The 17,318-nt window shown below is 40.4% G+C and overlaps 3 protein-coding genes across 3 annotated transcripts; 2 read left to right on the forward strand and 1 right to left on the reverse strand.

Moving 5' to 3' along the window:
- The first annotated feature begins 1,496 nt into the window (after positions 1-1,496).
- LOC144705786 (RPA-interacting protein A) lies at positions 1,497-3,474 on the forward strand. The gene is made up of 6 exons (XM_078578616.1): positions 1,497-1,650; positions 1,767-1,859; positions 2,576-2,807; positions 2,911-2,987; positions 3,091-3,207; positions 3,275-3,474. The coding sequence occupies exons 1-6, from the start codon at positions 1,585-1,587 to the stop codon at positions 3,434-3,436; spliced, it is 747 nt and encodes a 248-aa protein (XP_078434742.1). The 5' UTR covers positions 1,497-1,584; the 3' UTR covers positions 3,437-3,474.
- Positions 3,475-3,558: 84 nt separating this feature from the next.
- On the forward strand, positions 3,559-4,332 carry LOC144705788 (uncharacterized). Its single transcript, XM_078578617.1, has 2 exons — positions 3,559-3,783; positions 3,879-4,332. The coding sequence occupies exons 1-2, from the start codon at positions 3,703-3,705 to the stop codon at positions 4,206-4,208; spliced, it is 411 nt and encodes a 136-aa protein (XP_078434743.1). The 5' UTR covers positions 3,559-3,702; the 3' UTR covers positions 4,209-4,332.
- Positions 4,333-7,312: 2,980 nt separating this feature from the next.
- On the reverse strand, positions 7,313-11,839 carry DGK2 (diacylglycerol kinase 2). The gene is made up of 8 exons (XM_078578615.1): positions 11,545-11,839; positions 9,693-10,738; positions 9,229-9,610; positions 9,069-9,145; positions 8,835-8,954; positions 8,578-8,742; positions 8,352-8,489; positions 7,313-8,274 (listed from the first exon to the last, which is right to left on the reverse strand). Exons 2-8 carry the CDS (start codon positions 10,734-10,736, stop codon positions 8,125-8,127), a joined length of 2,076 nt encoding a protein of 691 aa, XP_078434741.1. The 5' UTR covers positions 10,737-10,738; positions 11,545-11,839; the 3' UTR covers positions 7,313-8,124.
- Positions 11,840-17,318: the final 5,479 nt, after the last annotated feature.

Here is a 17,318-nt window from a genome sequence, read left to right on the forward strand (position 1 = left end):
GAAGTGTTTGTTTAAGTACATAAGGAATCACCTAAGGGGAGTGGATTAGGTTCTCAAAATTATATTATATTTTCCTTTTTTCAGTAGCCTAGGCTTTTGTAATTAGGAAATGAGGTAGATGAAATGGGAGAAATAGTTTTTTCTGACAGCTTAGGTAATCCTTAGCGTTGTTCAGCGGTATTCATCCTGAGATGATGATGTACCCTAACAGTCTTTCTCTGAATGCCCCCAAGGAAACAACTATAAAATAGGGCTGAACAAAAATACCAAAAAAGTAAAAAAACAACTTTGTGGTTATATTGATTGCAAGAGAATCAAACTTTCATTTGTGCAACAAATCACATTGATGGGGATTGCAACTATGTTCTGGGGAAGGATCCCCAAAGGCCTGATCATTACACCACCATTTCACTTCACTATAGTAGCCAGCAAACATATTCAGAAAAGGGCTCGTGCAGATCATCCTACAACTTGCCATGCACCAAGCTGGCCATGTTTGATATTCTTTCTCCAACTTCATAGGAGCGTGGGACGACATGTAAAAAAACAGTGATGTACACATCATCCATATTTGTTCTTAATTCAATCAGATTTTGGTTAACAACATTTTTGTTTTTCATTTCATTTGTTTAACCTCTATCTCCAATTTGAGCGATGGATACCTCCCATTTTTCCAAATGCATTTTTTTACAATTTTCTACGCAATAAATATATCAGGTATCATACACGGCCTACAGTATTAGACACGACATCGAAACTGAGTGTCAACACTGTCATTCTAAATTGTTCCAATAGCTGAAACTTAGCCGCCATTCTTTCCCAAACTTTCAAAAATTGGGTCTTGTAGATATCACCATCAGAGGATCATAATGACATCAATAGGTGATCCGTAATCCCAACTTACAGTCTGTCAACCAAGTCAATCCAAGAGACCAAAAGGGTGGGATGTGGCTATACCAAACCCTCTAGTGGGGTTTTGTGTGAGCCTGGATTCAAAATTAACTTGACCCAAAGTCAACTGAAAGCCCTGACCTGACCTTTGGACGGACCGGCTTAGTGGACCCACTTCTCGGTAGACAGGTCCAGTTCGACAGCCCACGGTTCGGTTGGGCCAACCCAATCGGAACGCCAAGCCCCAGAGATGTGGGCCCCACATTGATTCAAAGAGCAAGAGCAGATCACCTCTATAGTTCCGGATAGTCTGGGACGTGGATGATGGACGGGACGGGACGAAGATCATCCCGTCCGACATCCGGAATCAGTGTAGGGACGCTGACGGGACAGTTTTTTCGACTGAGACCTCAGACGTAACAATTTTTTCGTCCCGTCCGGCCGAAAACCGTCCCGTCTGGAGGTCTCGGGACGAATTTCCGTCTCGGCTTTCGTCCAACCTCGCTGACGGGACGATTATTTCGTCCTCAGACGAAAAACCCGTCTCGTTCGCGTCCCTGCAGTATATTTCGCCTCATTTGTATTAATCTCCGTCGTGAAGTCCCCGTTCGATCTTCGAGTTCGCGAGGTTTGTCGCTCCCATTCAATCTTTGAAAGGCGCTGCTATTACTTTGTGGAATTTGAAGTTTGACAATGGATGATTGCCGGAATCCGAGACGTAGGCCGAAGTCTGTTAGTTTTGCTAATTTGAAGGAAAAGGTTTTTTCTTGGCGCCGCCCAACTTAATTTCTGCACTTCTCTTCTTGTTTCCGACATTCAATCCTCCGTTCTGGGATGTCGTTATTCTATGGTTTGATCTTGTAGTTTGTGCGCAGCTGAGAGAGAACTGCCTTAGAAGAGTTCAGGAGGACAGAGTGAACTTGCTTTGGAGAACTCGACTATCAGAAAACCAGGAGCACAGTCCAAAGGTTACTTTTGTGTATTTAATGATAGAGTCTATGCATCTTCATATTTCCATGTCTTTAAGGACGGCTGCTTATCACCCTTTCTAAATTAATGCTTTAAAAATACGGATATAAGGACGCCGCGTGTGAGATCTTCTACTGAATGAATTTCTTGGGCCTGAAAAGAAAATCTACTCCTGCAATGATGTTTTTCAAAGTAAACGCGGAAATTTTGATGTCATTACTGGTGAATAATACTTATCTGAGAATTTCCCAATATTTTTGTTATTTACGATTTAGAATTTTCTTCTGGTGAGTTATTTGCGTAATTGAAAGAGGAATTAAAGAAGATATTAAACACAAAGGGCATGATGAATACTCACGCTGGCTTGGAAACTGAAGTTAAGATATATCTTTATGGCGAATACTAAACATAGAGAAATTCTTAATCTCTACTTCTTTTTCTTATCAATCTCTTAAAATTGGGTTGATCTTATTTGTTAGTTTTAAGACTTGATCGTTGATCTAGCATATGTTTCGACTTGAGATTTCCTCGACAGCAATCTGAATGGCAGAACGTGTCTTGTTCAATTTAGAACTTGTCATTTTGAGTTTAAAGTATCAACTTGTTGGCAGTTGATGGATTAGAGTTTTTTTTACATTTCCATCACATTTCTTATTTGAACCATAATTTTTTTCTGTGGGATCTTTATTTTCTCTTATTTTTCTTTTTCCGACAGGACACCGTAGAAACTGCGTTTAAGGGGATTGTCGCTTCAGAACTTAGTAAAATAAAAAATTCTACGCTTAGTGACCAGAGTGAAATTGTGGCATCTGATTGCAATGACCCAATATGGGAATACAGCCATCTTCAGGGAGACTTCTCTTTACTCGAAAGCAACTACGAGGAACTTTTAATAGAAATGGAGAGGCTCCTGTACGACGATATGAAGGAGGAACTGACTAGAAAAGGCAAGAGATAATATCAGTGCACATGAACATCTCTTTTCATCATTTCATCATAATCTAAGCTGAATCCCTGCCATCAGTATAAACATTAAACTTTCATGTGCAGAGTTAGAAGTTTACGAGGAAGAAGATGAGTATCTGGCGAAGGCCGTATTTGAACACATGAATCTGACAGATGGGAAGGTATGTAAGAAAATTACATCAAATTCACCTGCCTGATTCATGATTTCAAACTGTTGGGCTGTGCCACGGATTTCCCTCCAGTTCAAACTAGTCTCTTCCGCAGGTGGAGGAGAGAGAAACTATCTGGTGCCCAGTTTGCAAGAGAGGAGAGCTCGGAGAAACCCACCATCTCATCTTCTGCAGCAGTTGTAGCCTTCGTCTGGACCTCAGCGATGTCAAGGTGATCATTTTTTTAAAAAAATCCTTTTCTTATAATTTTTTTCTGAATTCTTATAAAATTTGGGTAGGTGAGTCTGGATTTTCTACGTCATCGGCTGTGCCAAGTACACGAGGAGCATCTGGAGAGGGGATGCAAGGCTACACCGTCATTCGTCGTCGAGTCTGGATTCAATTTGGCAGTGCTCTATGTTCGATGTCCCGCCTGCGGCACTTTCGATGTCGTAGTCTAAATAAATCAGAGGTAAATAATTCTCCGTATTTTCTTCAATTTTTTAGTGTCAAGTCTTCTGCGACGACTTTTCCTGGAGAAAAATTCTGGGGGATTAACCCTCATTAAAGAGTGACAGTCGAGAGGTCTATGTTGAAATCTTCCCCCGGGGGGACTGATTGAGTCTATTTAAGAGGTAGCTGGTCTTCAATCGAAGAAGCCAAAACTCAGAAAGAAGGAGAGAGAAAGAGAGAGAGAGAGAGAGAGAGAGAGAGAGGGAGGGAGATCATGGAACTGAAGAAGATTTCTCCCGAAGAGGTCACTCGTCACACCTCGGCCAAGGACTGCTGGGTCGTCATCCACGGCAAGGTACTCTCTTTCTCTCTCTTCTTCCTCTCTCTTTCTTGGGTATTCTCTCTCTCTATTCGATTCTATCAAAAATGTAATCTTTATGAAATTTGCAGGTATACGACGTTAGTCAGTTCTTGAGCGACCATCCGGGAGGAGAAGACATGCTTCTGCATGCGTCGAGCTCTGGCGACGCGACGCAGTCGTTCGAGGACGTGGGGCACAGCTCGTCGGCGAAGAAGAGGATGTCGAATTATCTGATCGGGGAATTGGACGGCTACGATCCGTTCAAGGCCAAGATCATACGGAGGAAATCGGACGCTGTCATAGCGGCGGAGCTCCAGAAGATGTCCTTCGGGATCAAGGACTACGCCTTGCCCCTCACTCTGCTGTTCATCGCCATTGCCGCCTGGATCTTCGACAAGAAGCCGTCTCCTGAACTGTAATTCCCTTGCGTCGTGCGATTCCTCTGTTGTTTCTTTGTCGATTTGTGTTTGCCCAAGTCACGGCTTTGCGCAAAAACGTGAATTCGTCTTCTGATTATTCAAATAATCCACTTTGTTTGAAACACGACGGCGGATATTATCCTCTCTCTATCTCTACCCGCCATATATTGATCTTAGAGGAAAACAGTAATTATCGCTGATAATCATATTTGCCCAAGTCACGGCTTTGCGCAAAAACGTGAATTCATCATCTGATTATAAATCTGATGCGCTTTGTTTGAACCACGACGGCGAAGATTGTCCTCTCTCTCGCTACCCGCCATATATTGATCTTGGAGGAAAACAGTAATTATCGCTTATAATCAGACTTTGCGGAAAGATGTGAATTCATCATCTGATTATTCATCTGATGCCCCTTGTTTGACCCACGACTACGGGGATTGTGCTCTCTCTCTCTCTCTCTCTCTCTCTCTCTCTCTCTCTCTCTCTCTCTCTCTCTCTCTCTCTCTCTCTCTATACCGGCGATAAATTGAAATTAGAGGAAAACAGTAATTATCGTTGATAATGAGTACAGCTCTTCAAATTCAATGCGGGGCTTACCGATAGATGATCTCGCGTTCACTCGTGTTAGAAGGAACCGTGTTCGAATTCGCAAACGACTCACCGTCTCCTTCCCTCGGCCGAGAGTAAATTCATCAGCAGAAGGAGACGAACTCAAAGTCGGCGCGCACATTAATGGCAGGGATTCGTCGTCGTGGGAATGCCATTATTAAAGAGATAATTTCCAAGCCACAGTATAAATGAAATAGCTGGCGTTGTCATGAGAGAAGATGAGCTTCTCCCGCTTTAACAATCTTAATATCGTAAAACACGTCTTTGTCGGATCGGTTTCTTGCCGGATCGAGTGTCGAAATCAGGCGTGAAGAGGCTAACATCATGCTTGATGAATCTGGGCCATGCCTGGCCCCTCTAATATTTCCATTCGAAAGGTTTTGGTCCGTTCCACCAACTTCAATTACACTCAGTAGTGGACGAGTACTTAAAAGTTTGACGGCCAGTGCTCGCTACGTTAAGAACCTATCAAATTTAATGCCCTGCATGATCCTTCCGGCCCATCATCTACTGCCTATCTCTCTCTCTCTCTCTCTTTCTCTCTCTGTCTCTCCCTGTCTCTCTCTCTCTCTCTTTCTCTCTCTGTCTCTCCCTGTCTCTCCCTGTCTCTCTCTCTCTCTCTCTTTCTCTCTCTGTCTCTCCCTGTCTCTCTCTCTCTCTCTCTCTCTCTTTCTCTCTCTGTCTCTCCCTGTCTCTCTCTCTCTCTCTTTCTCTCTCTGTCTCTCCCTGTCTCTCTCTCTCTCTCTTTCTCTCTCTGTCTCTCCCTGTCTCTCTCTCTCTTTCTCTCTCTGTCTCTCCCTGTCTCTCTCTCTCTTTCTCTCTCTCTTTCTCTTTCTCTGTCTTTCTCTCTCCCTTCTCTCTCTCTGTCTTTCTCTCTGTCTCTCTCTTTCTCTCACACTCTCTCTCTCCCTTTCTCTTTCTCTCTCTCTCTTTCTCTCTCCCTTCTCTCTCTCTCTGTCTTTCTCTCTCTCTCTCTCTCTCTCTCTCTCTCTCTCTCCCCTCTCTCTCTCTCTCTCTCTCTCTCTCTCTCTCTCTCTCTCTCTCTCTCTCTCTCTTTCTCTCCCTTCTCTCTCTCTGTCTTTCTCTTTCTCTCACTCTCTCTCTTTCTCTTTCCCTTCTCTCTCTCTGTCTTTCTCTCTCTCTCTCTCTGTCTCTCTCTCTCTTTCTCTCCCTTCTCTCTCTTTGTCTTTCTCTTTCTCTCTCTCTCTCTCTTTCTCTTTCCCTTCTCTCTCTCTGTCTTTCTCTCTCTCTCTCTCTCTCTGTCTCTCTCTCTCTCTTTCTCTCTCTGTCTTTCTCTTTCTCTCACTCTCTCTCTTTCTCTCTCCCTTCTCTCTCTCTCTCTGTCTTTCTCTCTCTCTCTCTCTCTCTGTCTCTCTCTCTCTCTCTCTCCTCTCTCTCTGTCTTTCTCTTTCCCTCACTCTCTCTCTCTTTCTCTCTCCCTTTCTCTCTCTCTCTCTCTCTGTCTCTCACTCTTCTCCCTCTCTCTCATTCTCTCCCTCTCTCCCCCCCTCTCTCTCCCTCTCTTTCTCTGCTACTCACTCTCTCTCTCGCCTGCCCCCATCGTCGCCATGGCAGTTGAAACAGGGAAAGCCGGACTCCACCTGCTGGAGCGTAGACGGCGGGAGTCTTCCACTGTTGGACGCCATTTTAATATAATTATAAATGAAGAATGATTCGGCTGACTGCGGTTGGAGGTCAATAGGCCAACGTAACGCTAATATTAGATAAACAGGCTTACGTACAGGGGATATCCCCACTTCCCCGTCCCAAAGTCGCGTTCTTTACGCAAAATCCATCGCCAATTGATCAGATTTAAGAAGACCCGGCCCCTCTGTGCCGACCCATTTGACCAAGTTTAAGTTTCAGACGAGCAAACAGCCGGGCTGGCTCGTCTACCATTCCCCAAATGTGATTATCTACAAGTGGCAGCAGCCCAGATCACGTTCAATGTGGTGACCTGCGCATTGACTGCTTCAAGATCCTTACACGGTTTTTCCAAAAATCGTCAACCACAAATGCGCAGGGGTTGTTCAGCGAAGCCTCCTCTCTTTGAGTATCTCATCTCTCGTCGTGTTCATCGGTAACGTTGGAATGGAGGGTATCATCCCTTACTTCTACAGAGCAATCAAGCGGCAGATGAGTAGAAAGGGCTACGCGAGCCTCTCCGCGGATAAAGGGCCGATTGGGTCGGCAGAGATTTCTACGGAGAAGGTACATCGCCGGCACAGATCTATGGAGGACTTCTACCCTAATCTTTCTCCTGTTCGCTCCGCCAACGGAGGCAAATTCGGTAGCAGCCGCTTTTGAAGCCGATGAGATTCCTCCCATCGTGTTGCTTCTCAAAGCTTCGCGGCGATGGAAGTTCTCAATCTGTGCTGACGGAATTAAACTCGCTTAGTCTCTGTTCTTGGAATTATCCGCTGATTTTATCTGGGTCGCCTGTAAATTTGGTTTCTTTCTGATCTGGAGATGGGTTCCGACTCGGGAAGATGTTAAAGGAAGAACATTTGAATCGCATGTACACCTTAAAACTCCATGTCGATACATCGATATGCTAGAAAAGAAAGAGAGATTCCCCACCCCATACACTGAATCAGGGTTCTCTGTCGGTGACTGATGATTGTCTCTTTGCACCAAGTTCATAAATTGGGGAAGAGAGAGAAGAGAAAGAGGAAGGAGAGAGAAAAGAGAGAGAGAAACAGAGAGAAATGTTGATCGTGTACGGATTAAATATAGAAACAGAGAGAGAGAGAGAGATATACCAAAATGGGGATGGAGGATCATGTTTCCTCATAGTTCCGTATGTGGGAAAAAAGAGAGAGAGAGAGAGATAAAGGTAGAGAAGTGTTGATTGTGTACGGACTAGGTGGAGAAACAGAGAGAGATACCAAGATCGGGTTAGGAGGATCATCTTTGCTCTTACTTCTGTGTGGGTGAGAGAGAGAAACATAGAGAAGTGTTGATGGTGTATGAGCTAGATAGAGAAACAGAGGAGAGATACCAAAATCGGGGTTAATGAATCATCTTTGCTCTTAGTTCTCCGTGGGAGAGAGAGAGAAGTGTTGATTACGTTCGGACAAGATAGAGAAACATAGAGAGAGAGAGAGATATACCAAAAATGGGGCAAGATGATGATGATTGCTCTTAGTTCTGTGTGGGGAAAAGAGAGGATATACCAAAATCGGGCCCAGAGGAGATAATCTTTGCTCTTAGTTCTATGTGGGAGAGGAGGAGAGAGAAGCAAGGGGAGAGAGAAAGGGGAATGAAAAAGAAGAGAAAAAGGGGAGGAGATGGAGGGAGAGAATCAAGATAGCCGAAGAGCCACCTGCTGAAGAAGCATCCTCTTCTGAGAAGCGTTGATCACGCCGCCGCTCTCGGCGTTCGCCAGCACATCCGTCATTATCGCCGCCACATGCCCGGTGGGTTCATCTGATGCCTTCCGAAGCATGAACATCTGAAAAAAAAAGTCAACCCCCTCCCTCAATATCTTCCACTCTCAACAATCGGTCAACGCTTAGAAAACCCGCTTACTTGTCCATGGTGGGAGATCTCCAGACAACCCGGTTGTTGAATCCATGGCTCCCCATCAATCTGTACAGGAAAAGGATTTCTGATGTTGACTTTGACTATTCTTCCTTGGGCGAGCCTTCTGGCTTGTGAAAGCCCCACCTGTTGACGATGAGCATTTTTATTAATACAACTTGCAAATATTTTTAAACGATTTTTTTTTTCCTGGGTGGGCCGGGGAAATGATGACCTGAAGCTTTCCCAGCTGCCAAGTTCCGGAGATGCACACGATTTCGAGAGTTTGGTCGTGCATTGACTGCTGGTCAAAGTCGTCGTCGTGCCCATAGTCATTTTTCCATAGCTCCACGCCACCCATGTAGCTCCTAATGTTGAGTATAAGAACTCCTTCGGTATCCTTGAATAAAATAAGTAGGAGCGATTCAGTTGGTGAAATGGACATTAAATTTATTTTCAAAATGACGTAAACCAATAAAATAAATATATTACTTCTGGAATTTCGATGTCACAACCATCCACTTGGAGGCTGACTTGCCACGGTAGATCCGCACATGTCCTGTCCAACATGTCCCTCGCGCCTTCCTTTGCATAGAGAAGCTTATTCACAAACTGGCATATATCAAAACACAAGATTCACTTTTCTAGTCAAAAAATAAGAAATGAAGAAGAAAAATTGAGATATGAGGGTCAGAGAAATTAAGTCGAGGGAAAAAACTACTGAACCTGGCTGGAGAACTTTTCCGGTCTTTCTTCCCTTGTACTATGGAATTCGTAGGCTACCTTTGCATCACAACCTATACCTGATGAAAGTAAAAACAGAAAGAACATGAGATCATCGTCTTTGGATCGCGAAAGAAAAAAATCTCGATGAAGGTGACATTACCAAAGTAATTTGTCATGAACTTTGCTTTTCCAGGAGGTATGTTTCTTCCAAGAGAGCTGTTTTCCTCCCTAATAGAAACTTTCCACCGATCAAGCATTGTGACTGCAGCACGATCAGTATCCAGTAGGGTCGAAAGGAGGCCGCCTTGACTGGCAACATGAGACAGCCCGCCCCCCCATCCTAAAACTCTGGACAAGTCATTTCCAGTTCCAAGTGGAAGAATAGCTACCGGAGGTGGCGATTCAAAGTTTTGCTTATCAATGGCTTCAAGAACCCAAGCCACAGTGCCATCTCCTCCACACACTAGAACTCTGAAATTTTTCACATTTCGGAACAACTCCAGACCAGCTTCAGGTCCTTGAGAGGAGCTTAACTCGAATACCTACGCATAATCATCGCTAAAAATAGTCAGAAAAATAAAAAATAGTGACCTTGGGAAGAGAAATATTATCGATATCTCATACCTGTACAGGATTCAATAAAATATTTAATCTCCGCCGGAGGAAAGCTCCATATTGACCACCACTTTTCACATTAACAAAAACAAGGAGTGGCCTTGAATCCTTCGGCAAGTCCATAAGCATGTATCTCTTTGTTTGGTTAACGGAGATTGCATATTCACGGAAACCTTTAACGCTCTTGTCTTTCTTCAAAGTGTTCTGATCACTCTTCAGAGGGTTTTTAAGATCAGCCAGCCAGTTAAGGGCATTCCCGAACAAAGAATTTTCACTAGTGTTTCCTTTCTGGTACCCAAAATTCTTGCTTCGTCGGCGCCTTCTCATCCGCCGGCGAATAGAAGAAGCAATGATTTCCTCCTTGATTGAACTCAACATTCCACTGGTTTCTTCTTCGGTACACATTTCTCTCACATTGAGTGGAGATATAATGAGACGTCTGAGGGGACCATGATCACACACATCACCTCTCTCTCTGAACAGCTCTGCATGGCACTTGACATGAACAGAGCGTTGACACCACAGACAATGCCACACAGGTGATGCTCCTAGGATGGGGATCCCACAGATTCCATCACAATGATAACACAGTGATGATGTATCCGAGTTGTCATCTGGGTCAAACCATCTCTCAGTCCAGTGATGAAGCAAGTGAGCAGTACCTGCTTGTGCTACACATTTGCAGTCTTTGGTGGCATACGGAGCGCAATGGTAATGAGCTGCAGACCCACAAACAGAGCAACAAAGAAGAGCAGGACTTCCAGGCAATGTCAACGAATTAAGACAAACACAGCAAGTAGATGGCTTTCCACACAGAGAAAACTCTTCTGTCCATGTGTGATGGGAAAGTGGTAAATTGAACTTTTTCCAAAAACTTTTCCTCGCTCTGGCAGCAGCCTTGATCCAGGATATTGATGTCTTTCTTTGCCAGTTAAGGAAAGCATAGATAACCAGAATCAGCCCAAGGGATCCGAAAATCCCAAATGCCAAGAAGATAGGCGCAGCCGCCACCATCTTGCTTACAGAATCAAAGGTTGAGGGGTCCCCCTGCATTCCTGGAAATTCATCCAAAGTTTTTCTAATGAGAAATTGATTAGCGAGGGAAAGAAATTTTGATGCATTAAGCCAATGCAAGCGAATCGGATGGTAAAAGTTTGATGAATTTCATAATAAGTTCCAAGTAATAATGGAATTTTATGGCCAATTTGAAGCGAAACATTATCAGCATCTCGTGTTTCACCAGCTTTCTTGCGTTCCCAGTCTCGTGAGAACTCGTGAAAAAAATCTGGGAGTAAACTGTACATACAATTCTAAAGTTTAGTTGGAACGGAAAATTCCTGGAAGATATCTTTCGAAAGGAATCCATGGCACAGTTGAATTTCCAGGTTTTACAAATTTGGTATAATTACTGGCTCACGAAACGCAAGAAAGCTAAGACTACACCAGAAAAGTAGCGAGAAAAGCGAAATATAATCTAAAAACAACCCATGAGACTTATTTCCGAAGAACATTGCATCGACACAACCCGAGTTTAGCTCTATTGGAAATTGATCTCCCAGACATATAACCAATCAGCTTGTTCGGATCTCAAATATCAAACCCCATTGCACGACTCATGCTACTCTTGTAGATTTGATCCTCGAAAAAACTCTACAAAACGATGAATCCTCCAATGAAATTTAGATGCCACTACAACGAAAGAGTCTCCGCATAACATCAAAAATATCGTGCTCTGCGGCCGCCACAGAACACACACACGACGGCAGATCAACAGATCACGCTTCGAGAAACCCATTAGTCTCAACGAGAAGCAGACATAATATAAAAAATCGCGTATAAGGAATCAAGCAAAGCACCAGACCTCACGGATTGAATTTCGATCCTCCTCCGGCGCTTTCTCCCTCGACGAGAGAGTTCTTGATCGCAATTACGAACATCAAACAGGAACTTCCATTAAATATCTTTAGATCTTGAACATGCGGAAATCGTCAACAAATTCAGCTTTGCCGACAATTCGTGCCGGCGAATAAAACCCTCGTCGGCGGCACGCAGGTCCGCTGATGGGTCCATCTTGCTTTCGAGAGAGCGGGCCGGCGATTTTTGAACATGAGCAAGCTCCCATCGCCGAACAACGTCGCCTTCAACATCAACACGCCGAAAGCAAGTCGAAATATTCATCCCCACGAATCGGACCGACTCGGAATCGCGGGACCGAGTCCCACGCGGTCTTTCGACGTGTTGCTTATTGAGCAAGTCGATCCTCCAGAACGTTTACAATTGCTGATAAACCTCTTATTTTGTCTATTATGTTTAACCCGGATCGAGATACTCCCCAGTTTGTTGAGCATGATTCCTCGCAAGTGCTTGGAGCAGTATAGTTCTGGATGGTCTGGGACGTGGACAATGGAACGGGACGAAGATCATCCCGTCCGACGCCCAGATTCAGTCCAGGGATGTGGACGGGTTGGTTTTTTCGTCCGAGACCTTTGGACGGGACGGTTTTTTCGCCCAAGTGGACAAAAACCATCCCATCTGTTTGTCTCGGGACGAATTTCCGTCCCGGCTTTCCTCTAACCTCACAGACAGGATGATTTTTTTGTCCTGGGACAAAAAAAACCGTCCCGTCTGCATCTGCGTCCCTGCTCTATACTTGGAGGCTTCTGATATTCAATATCCAAGAAAATTGGGCCGGATCATAACATCATCATTGGTGCCAGTCAAGATATGGCCAATATTGTTGATTAAGATATTTGGAAATAGTAAAACACTTTAATTGCGTGAAGGTTTTGTTGATGTGTTTAATTTAATGTGCACTGAATGTGATTGAAACTAGTGAGACTGGATGGCGTGGAGTTCCTCTTTGAATTCAAGCAGCGCTGCAAGAGGGAATGATAGGGAGATCCAAAGTTTTGAAGATCTTGCAGATACGTCTAGAGGATACACACCTGAACATGGGAGAGAGACTTGTCAAAGGAATCATATTGTGATTTGGTTTTGATTTGTTTCGATTTGTTTTATCTCTTCTACATGTATAATTTGGATTGAACGACTAGCCAACAAAACCCAACAGTAGTGAAAATAGAAAATTTTCATTTTTGTTTTTATTTCATCATACCTGACATGAAGGTAACTGAATATACTAAGAATGCTCTTATTTTTTGATGGACCCTTCTAAGACACAACTAGGGCAAGCACATATTAGGAAAAGGGAATCATATAACTTAAAGTTGATATCATACTTATATTCTAAATTAATGAATCCTCCAAAGAAGTCTTTTGAAGATGTATGTTAAGCTGATTCTTTTGGAAATTCTGATTCTGATTAGGGCATTGTATGCTCGTGTCGTTGTGATTTTGAGGATGATTATTTTTCAAGTGGAATTGATGTTCATTATCTCCAAGAGAAAAAATAATTTGAAATTAATCATGATTATCCTTATATTACTTATTCCACTATATCTTTACTACAGGAAAGTAGATTTCACTACATGCCAAAAATTATAAATTTCATCTTTGTTGGTCAAATTCTGATCTTAAAGGGATTCATGCATCCATGTTTATTTTCAGAATAACTAAAAAGAATATTAAATTCATTTATTTGATAGGTAGTTAGAAAAACTTTAAAGAAAATGTTAGAAGTCAGATTTACTTGTTGATTTGTAAATGTCCTTGAGAAACTCTTATATATGAAGTGCCTAATAAAAAAGGATTACCATGACTCAAATTGAGGAAGGGAAGGAAAAGAAAAGGATTCAGTATTTGTTAGATAAAGTACATCCATTACATAAAACGCAACTATGTTACTAAAAAATTAAATTATCCTTTGTCTCTTATAAATCAGATTTTGGGAAAAAAGCAGGTTAAAAATATTTATGTTTTCTGGATGGATATTCATGGTAAAATAATAAAATAAAAAATCATCCTAAAGATACAAAAAAACTATATTTACTCGTCCATTTTGGAACATTTCCATTTAGGAGAATGCACTTTGGATTATTGAATGCTCCAGAAATATTTAGAAGATTCATGAATACTATGTTTCGGAGGTATTACGATAGTGCTTAGACATTTTATGGGTCTTTTTTAAAATCAAAACTCACATGCATATTTGGTTAACTTGAAAAAAGGTTCTATAAACATGGATGGAGAAAGGCTGGTGGCGAATTGAGAAAAATCCCGTTTTATGGTCAAATAAGTACCAATGCTAGGCCACTTAGCTAAAAGGGAATAGAAGTGGACAGAGCCAAAAATAATGTACTCTAGAATCTCCCACTTCCCACCAACACTGGAAAACTTCTCCAGATGATTCATGAAAAATCTTGTTAAATTTTCTAAATCCATTACTAATCTACTGGTTAAAGGTGAAATTTTTAATACTGATGACCAAGAAAATTTTTATGTCATAAAAATTGAGGAGGATCATGCAAAGGCACCATTTCTGGAGGCTCTGGAATATAATCTTCCTTTTTGCTTATGAGTGAAACCTATGGCTTTCAAGTAAGAGCTGTCTTGGTCAATCGATTTAAAAGGACATGACCATATAGTATGATAGGAGATTCAAGCAGCCTAAGAAGAATTGCTAGTTTTTTTTGCTTAAGATAAACATAATTCTCATTGTTAAGTAGTGAAATAAGTATTTCCTTTAATAATGTTTTTTCAAGGATTTATAAGCTAAGCATAGGTTGATCAGATGGATGTTATTATTATAAGAATTTTAATCCTTCGTGTACAAAAAAAAAATAGTGATCATTTGTCTTGCTTACATGTAAGTGATTCTACATATATTCAGGAAAAGTTTTCCCAATGAGTGTATTCTTAAAGGAAGCCTAACAAGAGAAGATTAAGATGTCATGCATTTTAGTAAAATGGTTAATTATGTATTTTGATGGATGTTTAAAGTGAATTATGCCAAGTCAACCCACAGTAATGGTTTAACATAATTTCAAGCATGTTATTTGACATCAATAATTATGCATATGAAGATAACAGACTACATATGTTTCAATAATGTAACTCACGCATGGAGTGGATGATATGTGATGTTTCACCATCTGTTCACTGAGGCAAGTTATCGTTTAGGCCTCGAGATTTTTCTTGACATGTTGATAACAAGGTTGTACCTCTGTAACTAAATATTCATGTTAATCAGACACCATTTGGCCCCTAAGACTTATTGATCAATATGGACTTGTCCACCTATCTTAGATATATATAAATATATAAATGGATTTCCTATTTTATGATACCTTAATATAGATGAGTACAATTGAAAATTTTCAATAGTTTGAAGAAGATGATTTCATATATCTAAAATATTTTTTAATTTTTTGATGTTAAATTCATGGAAGAAATACAGCTATTGGTTTTACCTTTTATCTTTTATGAAGTGAGTAAAAAATTTGTAGTTATGCCAATTCAAAATTGTAGTTATGGTGCATTTTCTATCAAATTAGATGTATTTGAATGTTGGGTCTGTAAAAATTACATAATTGACCCTTTAACTTTCAAAATCGGTATAGGCATATCTAGCCCTAATTTAAAGTTACTCATTCTCTCTCCTCTTGGTGAAAAATCACATTACAAAGAACAAACATCAAATCTGGCTCTTGGAAAAATTGGCATGCTATTTTTCAGAAAAATTTTGATTGTAACTTTGTTCAAAAATTTACAGTGAGAATATATTTGTTCCCCACTATTTACCGTCAGATGGTCTGAAGATCTTCATTTGGAGATTCTATGTTAATCATTTTTGAGTTTTTTGGTGCCATTATGAAGAAGTTATTAGGAGACCAAAACTGTGCCCCAGAATTCACTACCGTTAATATTCTTGGAGGATTGAAGAAATTGGAGAATTCTGCTAATATTTTTTAATTTTTATTGCACGTAAAGGTTATCGTTAACATCCTAAAAAATCCATATGTTCTAGAATTTTAGTATTTGATGAAGGATTTAATAAATTAAAAGGACTATAAGATGACCAAATGTTCACATCATAGGCAACCTTGCTCTGAAAATCATTATTTTCAAATTTCTGTTAATCTCTTTGATAGCCTTATTGAATATAATATCTCTTGATGACATTTATGAAACCCCAAATAGTCTTTAAATTTCAATATTTTATTTTCTTTGTGCTTTCACAATGTTCCATGTTCCCTTATAACTTGTTTAATTATGTGTAAAATGGCATGAAATAAGACTCCTGGTTATTCATTAAGTTCTCCTGATCATTTAGTATTTTTAAAGTTACATGCAAGGGAAGGATGAAACATCCGGATATGATCCCATGATATTTCAATGGATCTCTATTTTCTCACATCTTAACCTGCTGGTAAAATCAGACAACTTAAATCTACATCAACAAAAAAGAGGAGATATAGTTAAAAAGAACAGAATAAGAGAATCGGGGGGGTCAAATATGAAAAATAACAGAGAATTAGAATAAGAGAATAGGATTAACTAAATATGCGCACTTTAAGAGTATCCCATTAGACTTTGGGGGTCAACTAGGTGAAGGCTGTGGAGGCTTAAGAAGAGACAACTTTGGGGTCCAAATCGAAGGATGTCAAGCATCATTGCTCCATGGAAGAGTTTGGGCTTCGAGGATGATAAAACTTCACCAACATTTTGTTTTATTGGTATCCTTTTTATGTCCTATTTCCAAGTGTTTCACTTAGGGGCCATTCACACAAACTTGGTTATGCCTCATCATCGCCTCATGCTGGATACCCCCAAATAACATGAAAAATTAGCTTAAATTGTATACAACAATGACTGATTCTACCTAATCATGTATCTCACTCCCTTGATTGGTAGCCCATATTTTACATAATGTGAAAAAATTTAATAACCAAATTCACGCTTCCCGTAGGTCATACCTCAGCCACTTAATATAATAAGAAGAATAACTTAGTCTGTGCACATGAAACTAACGTTTGCAAATAAAACTGATCACTAAGAAGTAGAACACCATACAGAATGCTGAGTCAAAAGGTTCGATATCAGATCATATAACTTTGTTCATATCAGGAAGAAATTAGATAACAGAACAAACTTCAGATGATTCAAACATATTAGACGACTACCTTCATGTATACAAAGATATCTGAAAATTTTAATGACATATTCATATCTTATATGTTGTATGTTCTCTTACTGGTAATTATGTTGATCAAACATGTTTAGAATACCGAAATATGATGTCCAATGTGGAGTCAGCTAACTAACTTAGATATTTGTAAACAAATTAATGGAATCCTTTATAGAGGTTAATTATATAAATAAACTTTATTATTAGTGATTTTTGTAAAATATTTGATTCTGGATATCTACCAAAATATTTAACTTTTTAAAAATTAAATTCATGGAATAAATAGAATGATTATTTTTACTTTTATCATATATGGAATGAATTATACAGTTGTTATCAAAGTAGATAAACAATTTTATTTCCTCTCATATATTAAGTGCATTTGAATATTTGCTAAATGTGAAAATAAAAAAATTTCTGCTTGAAATTTTGAAGCCCATAACTTCATATTTAGACCTAGTTGTATTTCACCTCTTCTCTTGCCCTTGGTGAAAATTCTACAATACAACATGCATGAAATTTTGCCTTAAGAAGAAATCTAGTGATTA

The sequence above is a fragment of the Wolffia australiana genome, chromosome 7 (genome assembly GCF_029677425.1).
Source record: "Wolffia australiana isolate 7733 chromosome 7, ASM2967742v1".
Taxonomy (NCBI): domain Eukaryota; kingdom Viridiplantae; phylum Streptophyta; class Magnoliopsida; order Alismatales; family Araceae; genus Wolffia; species Wolffia australiana.